The sequence below is a fragment of the Battus philenor genome, unplaced genomic scaffold, assembly GCF_028537555.1.
Source record: "Battus philenor isolate CCGP_79_NKW_IND1 unplaced genomic scaffold, ilBatPhil1.0.hap1 SCAF_16, whole genome shotgun sequence".
NCBI lineage: Eukaryota > Metazoa > Arthropoda > Insecta > Lepidoptera > Papilionidae > Battus > Battus philenor.
The window spans coordinates 9369184-9389671 of record NW_027181678.1 but is presented as its reverse complement, the minus strand read 5'-3'; the positions used below and the strand labels follow the sequence as shown (position 1 = coordinate 9389671).

Genomic DNA, 20488 nt, shown 5'->3' with positions numbered 1-20488 from the left:
TCCTTCACAACAAAGAATATTCTTTTAACTTAAATTAAATGAGTAGAAGTATTTGTCTTAGACATAATTATTTTTATTAACGTCATTTCTTTTTCATATATATATTGCAAACCAGATGCATACGGCCACACTGGTTCAATTAAACAATGTCAAAGAATATCAGATTGTTTTATTTACCGTGTTGTGTTGTTTATAAGATTTGTATAACATTCATAAAAATCGTTAAATATGTCTAAATATCAAGGTGGGTTGCATTGTAATCTATCGATTACATAATAAAGAAAATGCTGAATTATAACCTTTCTTTTAAAATGTTACAGATAAATTAATTTTAGGTAAACATGCCATGAAGGGCCGATGCACAGCTCATCTTCGCATATACGTCGGAGGCTTGACTGAAAGGGCTACAACAGACGATTTGTATGAGCATTTCATACCTTTCGGACAAATTAATGGAATAATAGTTAACAGAAGTTTTGGGTTTGTGCAGTTTGAAAATGAGTCCAGTGCTCAGGAAGCTATTGCTAAAAGAAATGGTAGTATATTTCAAGGAAAAACCCTCTGTGTTAGAACAGCGCAGTTCGATAAAACTAAGTAAGTAACTTATATATAAATAAGTAAAAATAGCAAATCTTTACATAATAATTTAAGTGAAAGGTTAACTTGTTTAAACTATTTTTTTATTCATTACACTGCTCACTGCACTATTTAATAAATTTTTAGAAGAGAATTTTTTGTTGTTATCTTTGTTACAAGAAAAGAAAGAAAATTTTGAACTAGGTATATAAGATAAAGATAAATACCTTTTTGGGATATTTAATATAAATATTTCCAAAATTTGGTGGTGGGACTGCAGAACAGCTAACACATTCTCTAGACTAAGTTACATGGCTGTGGCTCTTTGATGGAGTAAGACTCTGGTTAAAATGTTTGACTCTCTGAAGTAAACATATCTAGGTATCATTGGAGTAAATAATGTATTAATATTGCCTTTTGTCAAATTTTCTTATGACTACCAATTCATCAAGGTTGTCTCACAGTCTTCATGCTATTGTGCAGAGGACTTTTTACATTTAGAAAGCCTTGAAGTTTACATAAAACAAAAAGAAAAAAAATCTTTCAATTTGTTGTCTAATATTAAAACTTATAAAAAAAACAACTCTAATATAAAAACTAATTCTTGCTTATTTATTGTTAAGTTCTTATTAAGTTTACTAGCTTTATTTTATTGAAAAAGTTGATATGTTAATAGGCGAGAACCCGAGGTGACAAATGTTTCACCAGATTTACCACCGACTGTGGCACTCAATGATACCTATGCCCCACCAAATGATGAAGGAAATGATAATGAACCATATGACAGTTTTGGAAACTATATAGGAGATAAGAGAATGGCTAAATCAGGTATAACATTTTCTAACAAAAAAAAATATATTCTTAAAGTACTTTTGTATTGTTTAAACTAATAAATACTTATTGATAATTAAATAATTTAATTATAGATATAATTTTGCTTGCTTGGGAATGGATGGCTCTACTTTGTTTTAAGATGTAAAAGTGACCACAAAAAATAATCTGTCCAGAGTTTGTTGTGTCCTCTTCTTAAAAAACTTTTGGAACAATGGAGCTTTAAGATACTAATATCAAAGAGTTCAATTTGATTACTGTTTCTGTCAAATTGGCACTACTGGCATTCATACCATGACATACACATGTGTAAATGATCCTATAATAATAATTTACCCTAAAAAAATCAATGAGTTTCACATGTGGTTTCAATATTGAAAGGACTGGAATAAAAAAGATTGTAAATTTTTATGTAAAGAAGTTTCAAATATAAAAAGCAAACTGTTTCAGCTGATTATCGAGATGAAGAATATGATGAGGGTTATGGAAAAGGATGGGGAGAAGGACGTGAGGCGAATGAGACGCGAGAGAACCGTGGTGGGATACGTGGACGTGGTGGACCAAGGGGTCGGGGGCCAGGCAGAGGACGTGGTGTTGTTCCAAGTTTTAGAGACCGCACACCTGTTGCAGGTAGAGGTAAGCAAGATTATGAGATTTACAACAGCCTTCATTATTCATGACAGCCAACAGACACTCTGCAAGGGATCTCTCCCAAACATCACTACAATAATTGACCGGTCATATAATGCCAGCATCAAACAAATTCTCGCAAACTTGACTTTGTTGTTGGTCCACCGGTCGGTGGATCTACCCGCGCCGCGTCTACAGGCCCGTAGTCTACACTCAAGAATCTATCGGCGCCGATGGCCGTCAGTTGCACAGACAACATGCCTCGCCCACTTCAATTTAAAGCAATTCTTGGAGCTAGTCAGTACAACTTTACTTTATACATTTATTACATGAAAACATGTGCCGAGGATGTCCCATACATCAATGTAAAGTAAGGAACTTAATTCAGGTTATTAAAATATATGAAGTCGTAGTAGACAGGGTGCTTTTTTAAGCATTGCATTAAAATGCATTTTTAAGCAATTAAGTAGTGGGATATTTTTATTCTATTACTTATATATCTTTTATTTTAATAGGTTGTTTAGTAAAGCAACAGGCTCATTGTACCAGTTTAGAATATGTTAAGCAAAAAATAATGATTTTCTTATATGTCCCTTAGGTAGTGAATGGCAAGAGAGAAATACCTTTGACAGATATTCTCAGCATGTCACAGAATATCCAAGAAATTTACCAGTTACAGAGCGGAATGACTGTGAAATAATTGTAGTATCTAAAGCTCTTACGTAAGTTCAAAATAATTCACTGTTCATTAAAGTTTGTGTTCAATAAAAAGTATTTAAAGATATTAGACCATAGATAAATATATTGCATTATTAGTAATTTTAGCTCATGGTCAACATTTTAATATTTGTAGTTTGTTGTGTATCAGTGTTATGGCATATTATTGTTGGTAATGCTGCTTCTATAAGAGTTTATTATGCCATTTACGATTTGTATAATAAAGTGTTTTATAACATTTAAAGAAAGAATGTAATGTTCACAAAAACATTACTGATTTTCTAGAAACAGGTAAATATTTCTTTCTATGGGAAATGTACTGTAAGGTCTTTATGCGAATTGTTAATACGATTTTGCAGATGTAAGGTTTGTATTTCATGCAACTTAGCATGAATAAGAATTCTGAATAAACCTTTAAATCTTATTATAACCTAATAAGGCATTATTAGAATCATTATCACTCATCTTAATTACTAATTACAGAAAAGATAGAGCTAACACGAATAAAGTTTGTATTAATCTATTTGTCATCCTTCATAGAAAATATCCATTGCAGAGTCGGTCTTTTTTGATGATGAAAGTGATTTGGAATGAAGTAGTTCAAAAAAAAACAAATTATGCAAACCATTGTCAGAAAGCTATAATGATTGAAATATATAAAACTATATTACTTTTCAACAAAAAAATGAATATTGTATATATTTTCAATGATAAAATGTTTGAATACAAGTTTCTTTGCGTGGCTGTATGAAAGTTTTATTTATAGTACCCGGCAATAAATATTACACATCGACCTTTGGAAAGAGACAATCGGCTAATTTCGGCTTCGAAGAGCGTTATCTCTGTCGCACGAAATACAAACATCCGGTATCTATTAGGAGCTGTAAAACAATTATTATTTGCTTCATTTGATAACTATTTTTATTCTTTGTTTAAAATTCACCAATTTTTCTACAAGTGGTGGGCCTTAGCTTGGGATAAAATAAAATAAAAGAACATGTTCACATTTTATTTACGAATATAATTATTTTGGAAAAATACAACTGTACATAATAAACACAATTATTAGAAGGTGTAATAAAATAAGCATAATATGGTGAAATGAAAGTAATTATTTTTATTTTTAACAGCTCCTAATAGATGCCAGACTGTTTGTATTTCGTGCGACAAAGATTTTTTAATGCACACTATTACTTTTCGATTTCAAATTAATTTTTATGTTCACAGAGAATATGCTGAATATATAGAAGACAGATTGAAGAGATTAGGCATTGTGGTTGATTTATTATTTCCAATGGAAGATGTGCCTATTGGAAAGGTATTAGGTAACATCGCAAACAGAGGCTGTTTATATGCGATTCTCGTAATGCCGCAAAATCAGGAACATAGGTCTTTGACATTAACAATTTTGCATGGGTTGCCTCAAGGTACTTAAGTATATATATTTTTACAAACAATAACATATATGCAATTTTTTTACGCGAATTTTTTTAATAACACAAATCTCCAAATCTTTTTTTAATTCCACATGAAACGTGCATTTAAATTTTAATATAACCTTAAGTTTTGATTAGCTGGATGTAGAGAATATAAGAGATATATAATAGAGGATGTTTAGTATTTTTTTCAAATCCAATAGTTGTGCTAGACATATATAACCAGTTCGTAATAAACGCGGTATTGAATAGCGATGAATAGTTACAAAATGGACCTTCTCATTTAAGAAACATATCTATTATGTAAAAAGTGTTGGGTCTGTTATTGTAGATTTATTCATATGATACCTATTAAATTTTTCAGAACATCGCAACATGCCTTTGGAAGACGCTTTACAATTACTTTCACGTAACTTCCAAGAAGTTCAACATGGCGGATCATCTGGTCGTGAAGCAGTATATGCTTTGCTAGGCCAGTTGGCCGACGGTCGCTCACTTACAGTGTTACAGTATGATAAAGTAATTGAATATTTACAGGTAAGTTATAATTTTACTTTTTGTTCTGCTCCTATTTTTGATGTATTATTTTTATAGTGCAATAAGTGTTGATATAATAAATCAAGTGTAATATACTATACTTGTTGTTTTTAATTAAAATGTTATTTTTATTTACATCATACAGGATATATGCCTCATTCACTGTTAATATATGTATGGTACACTCTATACAAAAATCAAGTTTCAAAAATAATTAATAACATGATAATATAGTAAGAAAAAGCATTTTACAAGATTTACTTTATATTAATTATTTTTACTGTCTCCACAGACTTTGTACTGCCAGAAGTAATAAGCCCATCACATTCAAATAGAAAAATTGAATTAATGTAAAGTTAATATTTCTGAGAGATCACTTTAAGCAGAACTTGTAATCTTAACCAATTATCCTGTGTATATTATATGAATCAATGATATTTTGAAATGTATTCTTACATATTCTTATATATTGCCAACTAAGACCATGCTGTAAACTAAGCAGAATGCTTGAAAATTCAGACATTTTGAATTTTCATGATCTGATGCTGATAATTATATTGGAAAATTATCCTAAAGCATTCATTCCATCATATAATTTAAAAAAAATGTAAAAGCTTAAAAATATACCATGCTACAATATATACACCAGTAAAAATTGAGATGGCTTGATAACAAAACCTAATGTGGCACATATTTTGTGTTACCACATATGAATTAATTTTTAAGAATGGTTGATTTGTTTAGACCTTGCTGTCCCTTATTTTGTACTTTTGTTTATTAGTTTTTAACTAGTTTTTTTTTGTATGTTAATATTTTAATTGAAATCGTGAAGTTGTGTTGATGGTTGAAATGAGACGCTTTTACAGGATCGAAAGGAACATCAAATTAAACTCGAACTAGGCGAGCCTTTAGCTTCAACGACCACTAATTCGAAGGCCCAAACAGAATTACAACAGAGAATAATGAGTATTCTCAATGAGAAGAAAGCACTACCTCCAAAAGAAAGTTCTCCAATACCCACAGTGACATCAGCACAAGGCGCACAACAAAAACTGTTGAATGATCCAACGTTGAAAAAAGCCTTAGACTCTATACTACAAAAGTATATTTAAGCATGATTGTAACATAACAGTAATGTTTAGTATGATGTGTCGTCTATGCTATTTTAAATAAAATATTTTTAACTTTTAATACATCTGACCATTTTATTGTGAACAAAATAAATAAAGTGCAATTAGCTGTTAAAATTTATTTATCGCATATTTAATGTTATGGCAATTTTTTAATACACACTCATAATGTCTTCAAAATTAGAATAGAATTACAATGTATCAATTTAATAAGTGAGTCAACTACTACTACGGTGGAACAAATACTTAATAGGTCAGACAATTTACCATGGCCCATTTCTGCCATCATAAGGTTGCTTTGGTAAAGAAACATCTTGTTACAAGATAGAAAGAGCTAATGCTCTACCAATACATGGGTTTTCATATATGGGTATAAGTGTATCATATATTAGACACTTCACAATTATTGACACTATTTTCCAAAAAAAGTAGGCGAAATTTATTTAACATATGCAGAGAAGTCATGCAATCTAACACTGTTCTCATAGTGGTCAACATTATTTTTAAGTAATTTTTATGAGACATCAGGGAATTTTCACTATAATAAATAAAACAGTAAATTTTAATGTACAATGATTTTTATAAGTTCACATATAGTTGTGGTCTAAACACATACATAGAGCTAGCAGTTCATTGGTAATTTAAGAAGACAAATGGTGCTACAGTTAATTTGTTTGTACGTTCCAAATGACACAAAAACAATGATAAACATACTACATACACATTTCCTGACTTATCGTACGTAGTTATTTTCAGTGCTATGGTAATTTATATGTCTAATTTACAATTTGCTGTTTAATATTCAGTTTAAAGAAGTCTAACACTTCTTTTTTCGTCCAGTTATAAAAATGTTCGTGCAATTTTTAATATTATGAACATGATTAAAAAAAATCTCCAATAAACGCCGCCAGCGGTCGTAAAATCTAATTTTAGGATCCATTTTTTACTAGTACATATATTTCATATAAATTCATAAACTATTCTTGAAAATAATAGACAATCTGCATCAGATACTTTCACCTTGGATTTCAGAACATCCACAGCATCCACTCTTAGATTTATCAATGGTTTCCACGGTTGCTCATACTCATTCTTTGTTAACTGTTTTGATAGTTAGCTATACAAGAAATTATATACTAGGAATATCCACATCTTACTCTATATAAACATATCGACATACATCCTTATTTCTATAGCAACTAAATGCCTCTTTGCACCTATCAAACTCTCTAAAGTAACCTTTGGAAGAATTTGGTGTCAGTCAAGAATTCGATAGGTGAATGCCATATATACATTATCAGTCAAATTCGACCCCGTCGCCAATTCTTCCGGAAGCGAAATCGTTAGTTCCAATTTCAGACGTCAAGAAAGTTAGGCTGGTCTCTCAGGGGGATCTTCCTGTTTCGATGGATCAAAACCTTCTTTGATATGGCCCCCGGTTCCTTTTGGATCTAAATCAGTTGCCCAGCTAAAGTGCATCAAGGCTAAATGAGAATTGCCTAGTTTATTATGGACCTTACCAAGTAAATAATATACTAATGACTCTCTTGGTGCAATATTTTTTAGGTGATGCAAATCGTCTAAAGCATCATGTGGCCTTCCAGCTCGCAACAGTACAGATGCTCGATGAAATCGACATAAAGGATTTTCAGTATCTAAAGCGACGGCTCTTTCTAAAGTTGCAAGAGCCCTATCCATTTTACCTAAAGCTGCTTGTGCCAATCCTAATTGGCATCTTAGTACGCCTGAATGAGGGTGTATGGCTAGCGCGCGACGTATATGTATCTCGGAAGCTTTCCATCGTTCTTGGCGAGCACAAACTGTAGCGATTCCAAACCATGCCACATAACTGCGGGGGTCAATACTTACTGCAGTCCTAAAACTTTCGAGGGCTTTGTCAGTTTCCTCTGCTCCTGCATATTCATGTCCCAGCAGTGCATGTGCATATGCTCCTTCTGGATTGATTTGTACTGCGCGTTTGAAGAATTTAAGAGCTGTCTCACGTTCTTTATGAAGAGAAAAACAGTTACCTGCCGCTAACCATGCAATTGAATCATTTCTGTCTAATTCTACAAGTTCATGTGCTAATGCAGACAATTGTGCTTCACGCTGTAGGTGCCACAAACATGTACTATAAATATCCATGCCTTCTGTACGGTTAGGATGAAGTTTTCGAATTTCTGCAAATATTTTCGCAGCCGCTTCATACTGCGCTAATTCATAATGAGCCCGAGCAATCATTGTTTGCACCCAAGGTGAAGCCAACTGTTTAGTCGGTATTTCTTGGAATAGTTTAATAGCATTTTTGCAATCTAAAAAGGAGAGTGCTCTGTAAGCCTCACCTAAATCTTTCATTAAATTTAACAAAGCAACACCAGTAGAGTTCTTTGATGTTATAGTTGGTGCAACTGTCTCTATACTCTTGGCTCTTTCATTTGATTCTACAACACTTGATTTTATATTCTTTGCTGTCCTTTGTTTGTTTTTTCTTGAAGGACTTTTCGGTGCTACAAATTTCCTACTAGGTGATTTATTATTCTCCTTAACTGAATAGCTACTATTGTTATTACTGAATAATCTAGAAGACCTCCGGGGTGCTGGACCCAGTGTACATCGAGGTGCAGGACTGAATACAGCATCTTTAAGCTGTCCCATTTGAGCTCTCAATGAATTTACTATCTTAGGTATGGCTTTCTGTTCATTTGAGTCTGTCAATGTTGGTGTATACAAAATGGGCGACTCATCCATAGGCAGCATCCCAAATGACGGCGAAAACGGTATTGGTGCCATTCCACTAAATACACTGTGCATGCGTTTCACTGGAGCTTGTGTATCTGGAGTGATACTTGTGGACATTGTCATAGGAGTCCTAGAGGCAGCATTGTTTGGAGTGACATTAGTGTTCAAACTAGTATTATTAGAAATGTTGCTATTAACAAAAGAAATATTTTCAGAATTGCTGACTAGATTTACTAATGTGGATACGCCAAATGAAAAATCTGTATTATGGTTATGAAATACTTGGTGAGGATCTACTTTTTCACCCATATTACATAGTTGTGTAAAGCATTTCCACATAAATGGGTTTAACATCAGTGCTCGCCGATAAGCATCAGCTGCCTTAATTCTTCTTTCTGTATTATTGTAAATTGTGGCAAGTAGTTGTAATACATATGGAGCTTGTTCCCCAAACTCTGAAACTACATCCAAATTTGGGCCTAAAGTTGTTTCCGCTTCTTTATATCTGAAACAAAATTATATGATTTAATGTTTGACACAATTTTACAGCAAACCTTGAGCAATAAACTTTTATAAATAAGTTTGACTTGTATTGTTTGTGATTCATTCAGTTATGAATTTTAATTCAATTGAACTTAAGACAGCAAGAAGCTCAAAATAAATAAAATTCTCAGAAATAATTAAAACTGACACAATTTTTATTTGTATAAATTGCCCTTAAGAATTGTATTCTGAAATGTTTGCTGTATTATTTCATTTATCTTGTAATGAAATTTTATTGGTAATAATAGAAGGATAATAAGATGAATATCACACTACTATCACTGAAAATAAGTGAAATATGAGCAAGTATATTTTCCATTTATAGTTTAAATTATTTCTTTGTTTTTAATTTTACTTCATTCAACACTAATCTACATTTATATTAAAATACTTAATGACATATAAATAAATTAAAATTGATGTTCGATCAGTTGATGAAATTAAACTACCATAATACAAAGTAAAAAAGGACACATAATGGGTAGTGGACATTTAAATTGCATAAGATAGATTCATCATATTTACTTCAGTCATATCTACTATATAATAATTGTAATATATTTATTGCAGAAAATAATAAAGGTAATATAACTTATGAAAGACAAATAGTACACAACAACTATACTAGTAATAAATAGACACACATGTAAAGATATCTTAGTTCTTCAGACTGTACACTTCAAAATAGATATTCAAATTAAGATATAATATCATAAAACCTAAAACAACTTTTGCATAAAGATATATTGCATTGTTGACTCAGTGTTTTTGTTCCTGTTTGATGTTTTTTTTACTGCATCTTGAACACCTTATTGTTTGACCTTCAATTGGCAAATGCAGAAATACTTCGCTATACAATTTTCGTTTGTAAGAAGTTGCATCCTTTTTTAACATGGTGAACACTTGTATTTTTACTCCCTTCAGCAAGTAATTTTTCAGACAGAGTTACTAAGTGTGATAAAAACGGTGTTTTTTCCATGGCCACATTTAAGAGTATAAAATACTTTTTTCTACCACTTGCCAGATTTTCAAACACTAAATTACTTAAAATATGGCATGGTTTAAATTGCATTGCTTTTATACATAAAGATTCAGATATTATTAAACTTATGTGGTACCTATGTGTACCAACTGTACCAAAAGGGTTAATGATTATTCTTTATCTGATTATTTTACACAAAATTTCTGCTGACATCTTCCATTATCTTAAATAATAACTTTTTTTCTATCACTTTTTCACTGAAATAACACCTATAACCAATCACCATATAAACAATGTAAAAGCTTTGTGTTGAATGGATGTTAATTTTCATTGCTATGAATTAATGTAATGACACTTGATCCATAAATCTTTAAACATAATAAATAATGTAAAGATATCAACAATGTAAGCCAAAGCATTGTCAAAATTAGGATCACTATGTATCAGTGGCTATAGCTACTATAGTATTTGGGGCCTGGGGCAGATTGGGGCTTGGTGCCCCCCCCCCCCCCCCCCAGAGTCTAAATTCTTTATTTATATATTTATAAATTTTTCACATTTTGGTAGTTTTTTATTTTTTGCCCATAAAATAGTGAAAAATCCGAAGCTCAATTTTGTTTTTTTCTTTAAAATATTAAAGAAATAAAAAAAGTTTTTTTTTTTCTTTAAGGTACATGATCCTTACCCTTTTTGTATAAAACAAAAATGTGTTACCAGAATTTTTTGAACCCTTTATGAACCCATCTTTCTGGTTTAAGGGACATTAAGGGAGAGGATCATGTCCATAAATGTTGAACACATATATATCTTCTTGTACATCTCATGAACACATATATGTGTTTTGTGGTTTAGGGACCTTTTAAAAAATACTTTATGTGTTTTGCGAATGAAAGGCTTAAACACTGTGTATATTATAATTTGTAACCATTTTTTTTTAATGTTCATATTATTTAACAACTTTTTTGGCACAAAAATAGTAAAATTCGATATTCTTTTTATGTTATTTACTTTAAATTATGGTTTTCATTTTTCTTTTAACATTTCATTATTCATCATTCAAAAAAAAAAATCAAAAAAATTATTTTCAAGCTACGCCACTGCTATGTATCAATGTTTTCACTGCATCACTGGTACCATGCCCTATCAATATGAAGTGCAAAGTATGTTGAGTAAAAATGGTTTAAATTATTTATTGTTTCCATGCATACTTTGTACTGTCTGAAGATAGAAATAAATAATTTAACATATTTAAGAATGATTTCTTTAAACTGGGTGTTTGGAAATAGGTGTGAAACATTTTAGCTTACATGTGACTTTTACATACACCTCTATCAATATTATATTATTTATCACACTAATTGTTGGAGTATGGGAATAGTCAGTCATTAGAAATACAAAATCAAATTACTTACAATTTTAATTCCACAGAACATTTTGCTAGAAGATATCTCGACTGTGGCAAAGTCAATGTAATACTTTGTAATAAATGATGCGCTTCATTTACACGACCAGCTCTGTAGTAGCATGTTCCCAATAAAAACGTTGTTTCTTCTGAATTAACTACAAAAAAATATTTTTTAGTAACAAAATGCATTCAATTACATTTCAAATCATAAAAATATAATGAAACAAATTTCACAGAGAATAGAACTTCAAAATATTGATTAGGAACCAAGAAGTAAATAATTAATTTGAGGGTATGAAACTTTCAAATATTACCTTCAGCGTGAAGTCTCTCTGCCAAAAATATAGCGTTGTCGTATTCATAATTATTGAGACAATCCCAAACGATTACCTGTTAGAATTAAAGAAATATTTGTAAAAAGAACTGAATGCAAAAATTTTGATTGACAGCAAATTGATCTCGTCACTCACCTGAATAGGATCCTGGACAATCATTGTTAAATATACTGTGCACTTCTTTTGATATAAAACTAATAAATATTCCACATCTTTAACTAGAATACATATATACTGAAATAATGTGATAAAATCATAACTTTTACGACGGACATTTTCATTACAGTTTGTTGATTGTCTATGGAGATGGTTGTTGTTACGAAAGCGATCGTTATACGTTAACTCAATAGATTATAGAAACTCAACAGCTGGAAAAAGTTATTTAGATAAAAACAGTGGAATAAATTCGAAAATTATTGACAACAGCCTAATCGCTTTTGGTTATTTTTTTCTTAACTTTTTATATATATAAGTGTTATTTAAATTAAATGAAGATTCACTTCTTTTTAATATTAAAATATGCGAAACATAATTTTATTTTAAAACTCCTAAACAATAATCATTTAGCACATAGTTATAGTAAATTTTATATTTACATTAAGTCTCCAAAATTAACACCAACTGGATAAATTATAGTTCTGTTATATTCATGTTACATATACTATAGTACGTGTATACAATCTGTGATTAGCCAATAGAGAACGAATCGTCACGACTGCAGTGAAAAATATTTTGAGAAAATACTAAAACAAACTAATTGGTAATTTATCCGCGTAGTGTTGGTTGTTGATGTGATTGTTTTTATTCGTACTGAATAATACTTATATCTTATACGATCTTTAAAATAGAAAGAAAATCGATGAGATTGTGTGATGTACAGTAGATGAAACAATATGTGGAGTGTTGATTACGAATGACGTCTGATTCGAAACAAAAGGCCAACGTAGATAGAATATCACCATAAAACTCCATTAACAGGTAATCGATGTTTTAATTTGTGATATTAAAAGGGATAGATAACTTTATCCCCTTCACTTTAGACTTGCATAGTTTGATTAAGAAAAAGTCAAGATGCGTGACCTCCAATTTTCGAGATCCGTTTTTATTTAACGTAACTACATTCAACAAAATTTAATGAGAATAAATAATAAAAATAATAGTATGAATGGAGCTACGTGAGCTCTGATACTCATTTACTGTACTACTTATCATCTAGGTGAAATGATATGGTCATTAAACATTTTAGCTTCATGTATGTTACTAATTGTTATAATCAAATGAATATGGTTCATCTTCCTATTATGTGTGTTGCTAGTCCAGTGTAAAATATAAGCAGCATTAATTTGTATGTATAATAAATTGTTAATATTATTTGCTTCACTTAGGTTTGTATTACATCAGATGATATTTATATTACGATTACAATTTAAATTATTTTAGGAAAATTTACAGCAAAATTAAATAAGGATAATAGCATATAATATAATAATAAGCCACAATAATAAACCATTTTAAAAATTACCATGACATAATAAAAGTATCTAAGTCACATTTGCTATTAGGGGTAGCAAGGTATTGTCTCCTTGAGTGGTAATAGTATGCATTATATCTAAATAGCTTGTATGAATTTATTGTATCACTTGTATCAATCCATAGACACAGCAGAGGTAGCCAACCCCCACTTTCCTGTCGACAGATGTCAAAGTTATGAATGCAAGAAGTCCCTGGGTGCAGACAGTGCAAGGCGGTCTAGGTTACTCTAGAAACCCACAACTTTCCCTACTTTAAAATGCTTATGAGGCGAAGCACATGCATTTTATAGCGTGACCCTTAACACCCATAGATTCTGTAAACAAAACTCAGGCAGCAGTGCAAGTCAGATAAAAAATACTTTTATTTATAGGCTTAAATACACCTTTATGAAAATATCTATTAATAAGTATGAAATATATTTTTAATAAAATCTAATATATAAAATTCCTGTGTCACGGTGTGTGTGATTGAACTCCTCCGAAACAGCTCGACTGATTTTCATGAATCTTAGCGTGCATATATTGGCCTGGGTGGAGAATCAGACAACATCTATTTTTCATCCCCCTAAATGTTAAGGGTGGTCCACCCCAAAATTATTTATTTTATTTTTTAGACAAAAATTTTTTTTTTGATACAGCATACAAAAATACACACAACTCTAAATTTTCACCTCTCTACAATCAACTCTTATTTTTTATTTGTTAATAACATACATGGCAAAACAATGTTTATTGGATCAGCTAGTATTTATATCAATATTTAAATATTAAAGTAGTTAATTGTACAGCATCAACTTGTATTCTTCCATCCCTAATATTGAATTTTATACACAACTATAATCAGATATTGGCGTAATTAAATGCATTTTTAGCAAAAGTTATTTTTTGATGAGAAATTCTGGAGGTAGGATAAATTATTTGCTAAACTATCAAAAAATATCAATTTATTTTATAAAATATTATTAGTTAAAAGTTTGAAAAACATCTCACATGTCCATCCTTTAATTTTTTTAAATATATAAGTTCTTTCTGTAATAAGCCAACATTCAACTTTGATGAATTTGCACCACCTATAGATTCCATCATATTTTACTATTGACTCATAGAAACTTGCTAATAACACAATTTACTTGTTATCATTAAGAATCTCATTGTCATGATTGTTTTCATTCTACATTAACAACAGAGTTGTTAGGAATTTAATGTTTTGATTAGTAACAGAAATTTTAATTCACATAACATATCATTGTTTACTTTCTATACCATGCTTTAAAAAATTTATTTTGAAGAATTTGTTTAAAAAATGTTAATTGTATTGCAGGTTGAAATTGCCTCAGGTTTCTAAGGGAGCCTTCAAATTTTATTGCTATATTATTGCCGGTTTAGGCTAAGTTCCCACAGCACTCTTTTATCTCCATTCTGCACTCTTTACAACAACTCTGCAGAAATTTCTCTAGAAATTAAATTGTCAGAAATAGAAGTTGAAACATTAAATTGTAACATATAGGCTTAAATATTTATGATTTCTCTTAGTATTTACTCAAAACTGGACTATTATCTCAGTAGTAATAATCATGCCACATATTTTAAAAACATTATTACAAGTATTATTTTTAAAAGTATTATGCATACAACTTATTCTTTTTATAATATTAAGGTAAATAATAATTAGTTATTTATCATAATCAATCATCTATTGTAACCTAGTAGTTTAGGGTAAATCATTAGGAATTTTTCTCATAAAGTATTATTGTCTCACCATTTCCAATCTTGCAAACTGTTTGTTTAAATTTTAATGTAACAAGCTTAACTAATTGTTTAAATAATTATTTTGATTTCTTTGTGCAAAGTTAACTGTTTAAAAACCATATTAGTGTTCGTGTATTGATTTATCTTAAAATAAGTTTGAGTAGGACATGTTAATAATATACTTCAGCATTTTTTAAATATGGATTTGTTATTTTTTTTTAAATGCTGCTATTATGAAAACCAACCATCATAATCTTTAAAAAGTTTAAATCCTTTAATAATGAAAGCTTGTCCATATTACTGTTTTATTGGAAATCGAATTCTATGTTGGAATTCAAATAATGCATCAGTATTTAAAAAAATCCAGAAAAGTAGAATTTAACGAAGTTTTGATAATTTCTAGGTTACTGAAAGGATAGGTGAAACTTGAGTCACAATGACAACTTACTATTCAATATGGCTTGGTTTCGTAAAATATTTCAGAATGAAGTTTAAGATACGCAATTTCGACCATCTTCTTCACCATCATCTTTTTTTAATGTACAACAACATTAATACTAACATTTTTACGAAAAATATTACAGCAAATCTTAAAAGCTAAACAAGCCATTGAATACAATTAATGACAGGAGTACATGTTCTAATTTAAATAAGTTAAAAGTAACAGTATTTTTAATTAAATCTGTGTAAGCAAGCAACTAAAAATAAAACGTAAAGGCTATATTCCATAAGGACATTTTCTACCATTTTTGAGAACGTCATAAATAATCTGTACTGTCCTGTCTGTCTGTATCTGCCCGGAAAATCATCATAATGTCAAAAATTTTTGGTCTGTCGCAGTCTATAAAAAACATAATAAGTATATAAAAGTGAACACTTTATTTGATTTTTTATTATAATAATAAACAATGCCTTTTCTTATTGATGTTACATGTTTGACAGCTAAGAATTGGTGTTGTTTTTCAACAGCAGTTGCTGTGCAGTGCAAAAGCTTGAAAACTGTCAAAAAGTACAGTGTTTATTGAAATTTTGTCTATTTTTGACATATTTTTGCTCTGAACTAAACACTTGCCAGTTCGGTTTGAACTTCGCGTGTTTTACAGTTCGCGCGCTGCAAATTTATATTGTAGTTTAATGGGTACATTAGTCAAGTTATCGATCACGAAGTTGATTTATTTATTTTATGTTTAATAAATAAAGTCATCATTTTGAAGTATGTTTTTTTTTTAAATTGAAATGCGACAGGCCAGTAAGTTCTGACAGTACAGCTACTCTAGGATAATATGGTGGGTAAAAGCAAATGACGATGTTTTCTTACTCGTATTTCTTTATTTTTGTGTTTTTATACGTTATAGCTTTTCAATAATAAAATATTAAACTGAAATTTAAAATATTCTAGATATTGAATAGTTTCGAAATCAGGTTACATGCCTTTACGAACGTTATAAATTCACCGAGCATGTGTTACACCTATTCCATAATGAATGAAGTTTTTATTTGCCATCAATTAAAGCGCTGATTAGTGCCTTTACCTAAGTGACTATACTCTTGCAGATAAGGTTACTCAATGTTATATGAATAGTGTAAAAAAACATTTTTAGTTCGTTACACTTGGAACTCGGGATTTGATAATAATCTTAACCCTTTTTTACAAAGTACTCCAGATGGATCCCTATAGATCCACGGGACACGAAACGTGTTGGCGTGACAAAAATTGGTGGGTTGACCATTCGTAAGAGGGGAGTTCAAGAAAATTTAGTTGCCTGTGTGAAGAACTAAAATGTTGGCTCGACTTATCAAAGCAGGCATATAATACTTTAAAAATCACGCCGTATACCGTATTATAGTTTTGGGAATATGGTAGAGATGTAGTTGCAGGAGGTCCGCCGGAACCAGCTAAATTCTGAAACTGGGCTATGAAAAAACCTCTAGGAACTTCTCTATCTTAACAAATGATCGTTTACATTCATTTGAAAAGATGTAAGATAGTTGTTTCAAGCATAAATATAGCAATTTCGTATCTATAAAAAAATAGCGATTGTCACAAATATATTAATGGTTTCTTAATTTTACAGAATGAGTTCGACGGAGACGATCAATGTGTCGGCTCAGCCGATATCTGACACAGTCCACGACATGTTCAAGCCACTGCAGCAGCCAGTTTTCCTGCAGACGACCTCCGCGCAGGTCATCACTGGCATATTCGTGTGGACCGCTCTTTTCATCACTTGCCAACAGGTATTTACTTTATTCTTCAAATAAAAATTATAACGCGTGTTCTTTGCAAGAAAACTTAGCCAGTCCATAGTCCATAGTCTTCGTAAAAGTGTACGTTTCACGAAGATGAAGTCGTAAACAATAACAAGTCTTTAAAAATCAAGGCTTTAAATCGTTATTAAACCGTAACTTAGCCTTATCAGTAGGCAAAACGGTTCACGCCGGTGGTGTGATAAGATAACATTTTTGTTTCCTCTCCACAAACATATAAAATGCTTTATAAAACTTATAACTGTGAATTGACTAAATGAAAACGTAAATATCTAGGCCGGTTGTCTCGCTAAAACCGCACTGTTCTGTCATCGATCCGTCCCTTATTTCTTATGTTCAACCTATTTCTAGTTGAATTAGTAGTGTAATCATTATCTCATTTGCCATTTGTTTTAACCCCCAGTATGAAAAAAAAATACTATACTGTATGTTCTACATTTCGTCAGTTGTCATGACTCTACATTGTGTTTTTTCTAAGTAACAAATATTTGTTATAGCGCAGGGATGGCCAAGCTCCTTGATAGTTTGGGCCATTGTTCGAAATTTGAAATTACAAAAGTTATATTTATTGAATATGACAAAAGTACAAAATATGTGTACTGAAGTTGATATAACGGCAAACGTATATGAGAGCACTCCTAATAATACTTAAAATGCCTAGCCCTAGTTAATTATGATCGGTGTTTAGATTTCCACAATATTATGGTGGAATATTAATAATAAATCACACCAGTAACTTGTTTCGATTTTCCAGAAGCTGACATAGGTTATATAAATTCTAATATTGAAATAATGCGACAATCAATCGAAGCTAAAAATGAACGTTCAAAGAACCGCATGTAACTCGCGAACCGCAGTTTGGTTACCCCTGTTACAGTGGTTGATGGAAAGCTTAAATCACTATTTTTATGCCCGCTTATGGAGTTTATATTTACGCAATTAGGCTCACGATCCCCGCTGCTCCAAACAAGTTTTAGCATTGGCAACTACATATCAAGGCCGTGTTGACATGAATGTGTTTGAATTCGCAATAACTGGTATAATGTATCCTAAAACAGGTGTTTTCAAATTTATGAGACTAAACGTACACGTTTATATATGTATATTTTTTCAGATCAATAAAATGATAGCGTTCTATAGATTTATTTACAAATTTTGTTTTCACGTCTAAAAACTCCTTCGTAAGAAGCAAAAATGAATAACTAAATCGATTGTATAGGTGTTGTGTGTCGTATTAAAAAATCGGCAATATGATATCACGTAACGTCACCGATCGCTTAACGTGACTAATAGTAGATATCCGTTCTCTTTCGCACACAAAATTAAAAGTAACCTTGCTGTCCATATATAATTTTAATCTTTGAACATTCAAACCTAAAATATCTTGATTCAAGTAGGCATTTACTTGCACTTTTAAATCGACGATTATTTTAACCTTATAAATTGCTATCTGTCTGAAAACCTTTATAAACCACCGTTCAACTTACCGGACCTCCTCAAGAAAATATCTACGGCAGAATTTTTTGATGAGTTTGCCCGGCACATTGCCCTAAACCTCAAGGCATTTAACGGTCTGTAGCGTTGGGACTTGAAATAAAGTAATGTACCAATTAATGTATAATTGAGCAAAACTTCCAAATTTTATTGTTTATATACATAAATTTTAGGTGTATTTACCCATAAAAAATGTAACTATAGCTAAAATTCATAAAAAAAAATAGCAAACTACCATGTGCTCGGAATGCTGGTCTGCCGAAAAAAGCCGATCAGAAACTTACCAGTGTTCTTTTAATTGAAATTTAACAATTTTATATAAAAGGGCGCCTATTTAACTATTTTCGATATGCACATTATAATATCAACCATGTAAAGGTCAACAAACCAAGTTCCACGCATTTTGATGAACTAAAAATTTTTAGATGCTAAAATTTATTTAATAATATGATATTAATTTCAGATTTACGAAAGATATTTTGATTTAGAAAAATAGGAAAAGGAAGGGTTAATACATCTAGCGGAACTTTATTATTAATGATGACCCATATAGAGTTGGTCAACTTTTTGAAGGCGAAATTTTTGGCGTTACGAGTTTATCTGTTTCTTTTGTATATCACGTGTTTGTTACTATTTTTATATTTTTTAATTAAATTACTTCTTCAGACTGACCTACCGTAGCTTCTAATTTTATTGCAGATTAATTCATGGCAAGAAATGAATTATGTTTGATTATTTTATTCTAAAGGAGTTAGTATCCTAACCACAATGCATCGTATAAATAATAGATATGATGCTCCGATAGCTCTGATAATCTTTGTTTACTCCGCCATCCATTTACTTAAGGATTATTTAGCGCCAAGAACACTACAAGGACTTCGCGTGAATCCAGTAATCAGTATTATGTTACATTGTCTGCTGAAAACAAACCTATATCACTTTGTGGGCTTAAAAATCGATGGATGTATTCATGAAATAGTGTATCATTAAATTGTACACAGCATTTATCAAAATATATTCTCATTATAAAAGTCTTAAAGTAAAATCGTTGTTGGTATTTTTCAATTCACTAAAGAACGTATTGCAAACGTATGCGGGGATGAAAATTACCATATCGCTCGCAGACAACCAGGTAATTTTGGCAAGCTACTAGTTGTAGAGAAAGTAGACAGTAGAAAATAAATGTATCACGGCTTTCAGAAATGAACAGACGGCACTGCTACATATTGTAAAACTATTAATCGTTGAAGAATTTAAAGCGTAATGCAACTTAAGTTACAAAAAGATAGATTAGTAGTAGTCTCGGAACAGATACTCACTGCATATATATATATATATATATATATATATATATATATATATATATAATATTTTATATAACTAGCATCATTGCCCATGGTCACATTGATTGTTCTGAATTCTTCTCAAGATTAAAATTAAGTTTGCTAAATGTAATAAAACACGCAATGTCATTTTACCACGTGAAATAAATATATTTAATGAGGTTTCCTCTAATACAGAATTTGACTTATAAACAGAAATAGACTTATAAACTTACGCGAGTTCTGTGGTGAGACATTAAAT

General features: G+C 30.8%; 3 protein-coding genes across 4 annotated transcripts in view; 2 read left to right on the top strand and 1 right to left on the bottom strand.

The window, feature by feature from the left end:
- The first annotated feature begins 135 nt into the window (after positions 1-135).
- Neos (Neosin) lies at positions 136-5920 on the top strand. Its single transcript, XM_068762238.1, has 8 exons — positions 136-244; positions 321-594; positions 1253-1404; positions 1858-2043; positions 2636-2759; positions 3982-4181; positions 4555-4727; positions 5594-5920. The coding sequence occupies exons 1-8, from the start codon at positions 229-231 to the stop codon at positions 5837-5839; spliced, it is 1371 nt and encodes a 456-aa protein (XP_068618339.1). The 5' UTR covers positions 136-228; the 3' UTR covers positions 5840-5920.
- Positions 5921-5960: 40 nt separating this feature from the next.
- On the bottom strand, positions 5961-12147 carry Cdc27 (cell division cycle protein 27). Its single transcript, XM_068762237.1, has 4 exons — positions 11997-12147; positions 11841-11916; positions 11534-11681; positions 5961-9101 (listed from the first exon to the last, which is right to left on the bottom strand). Exons 1-4 carry the CDS (start codon positions 12018-12020, stop codon positions 7229-7231), a joined length of 2121 nt encoding a protein of 706 aa, XP_068618338.1. The 5' UTR covers positions 12021-12147; the 3' UTR covers positions 5961-7228.
- Positions 12148-12557: 410 nt separating this feature from the next.
- Tmep (Transmembrane endosomal protein) overlaps positions 12558-20488 on the top strand; it is a 29854-nt gene continuing 21923 nt past the window's right edge. For both annotated transcript variants that reach the window (XM_068762196.1, XM_068762195.1), the window contains exons 1-2: positions 12558-12839; positions 17218-17380. In XM_068762196.1, the coding sequence (XP_068618297.1) occupies positions 17219-17380 (162 nt within the window). In that variant the 5' untranslated portion in view covers positions 12558-12839; position 17218. The remainder of the gene's footprint in view (positions 12840-17217; positions 17381-20488) is intronic.

Excerpts from the sequence above, each read along its gene's own strand:
- Neos (XM_068762238.1), top strand. Across the intron at positions 2,044-2,635 it reads CACACCTGTTGCAGGTAGAG|GTAGTGAATGGCAAGAGAGA; the intron begins GTAAGCAAGATT and ends TATGTCCCTTAG. Across the intron at positions 4,728-5,593 it reads AAGTAATTGAATATTTACAG|GATCGAAAGGAACATCAAAT; the intron begins GTAAGTTATAAT and ends ACGCTTTTACAG.
- Cdc27 (XM_068762237.1), bottom strand. The coding sequence starts at position 12,020 with ATGATTGTCCAGGATCCTATTCAG. Across the intron at positions 11,682-11,840 it reads AGAGAGACTTCACGCTGAAG|TTAATTCAGAAGAAACAACG; the intron begins GTAATATTTGAA and ends ATTTTTTTGTAG. Across the intron at positions 9,102-11,533 it reads TGTTCTGTGGAATTAAAATT|ATATAAAGAAGCGGAAACAA; the intron begins GTAAGTAATTTG and ends ATTTTGTTTCAG.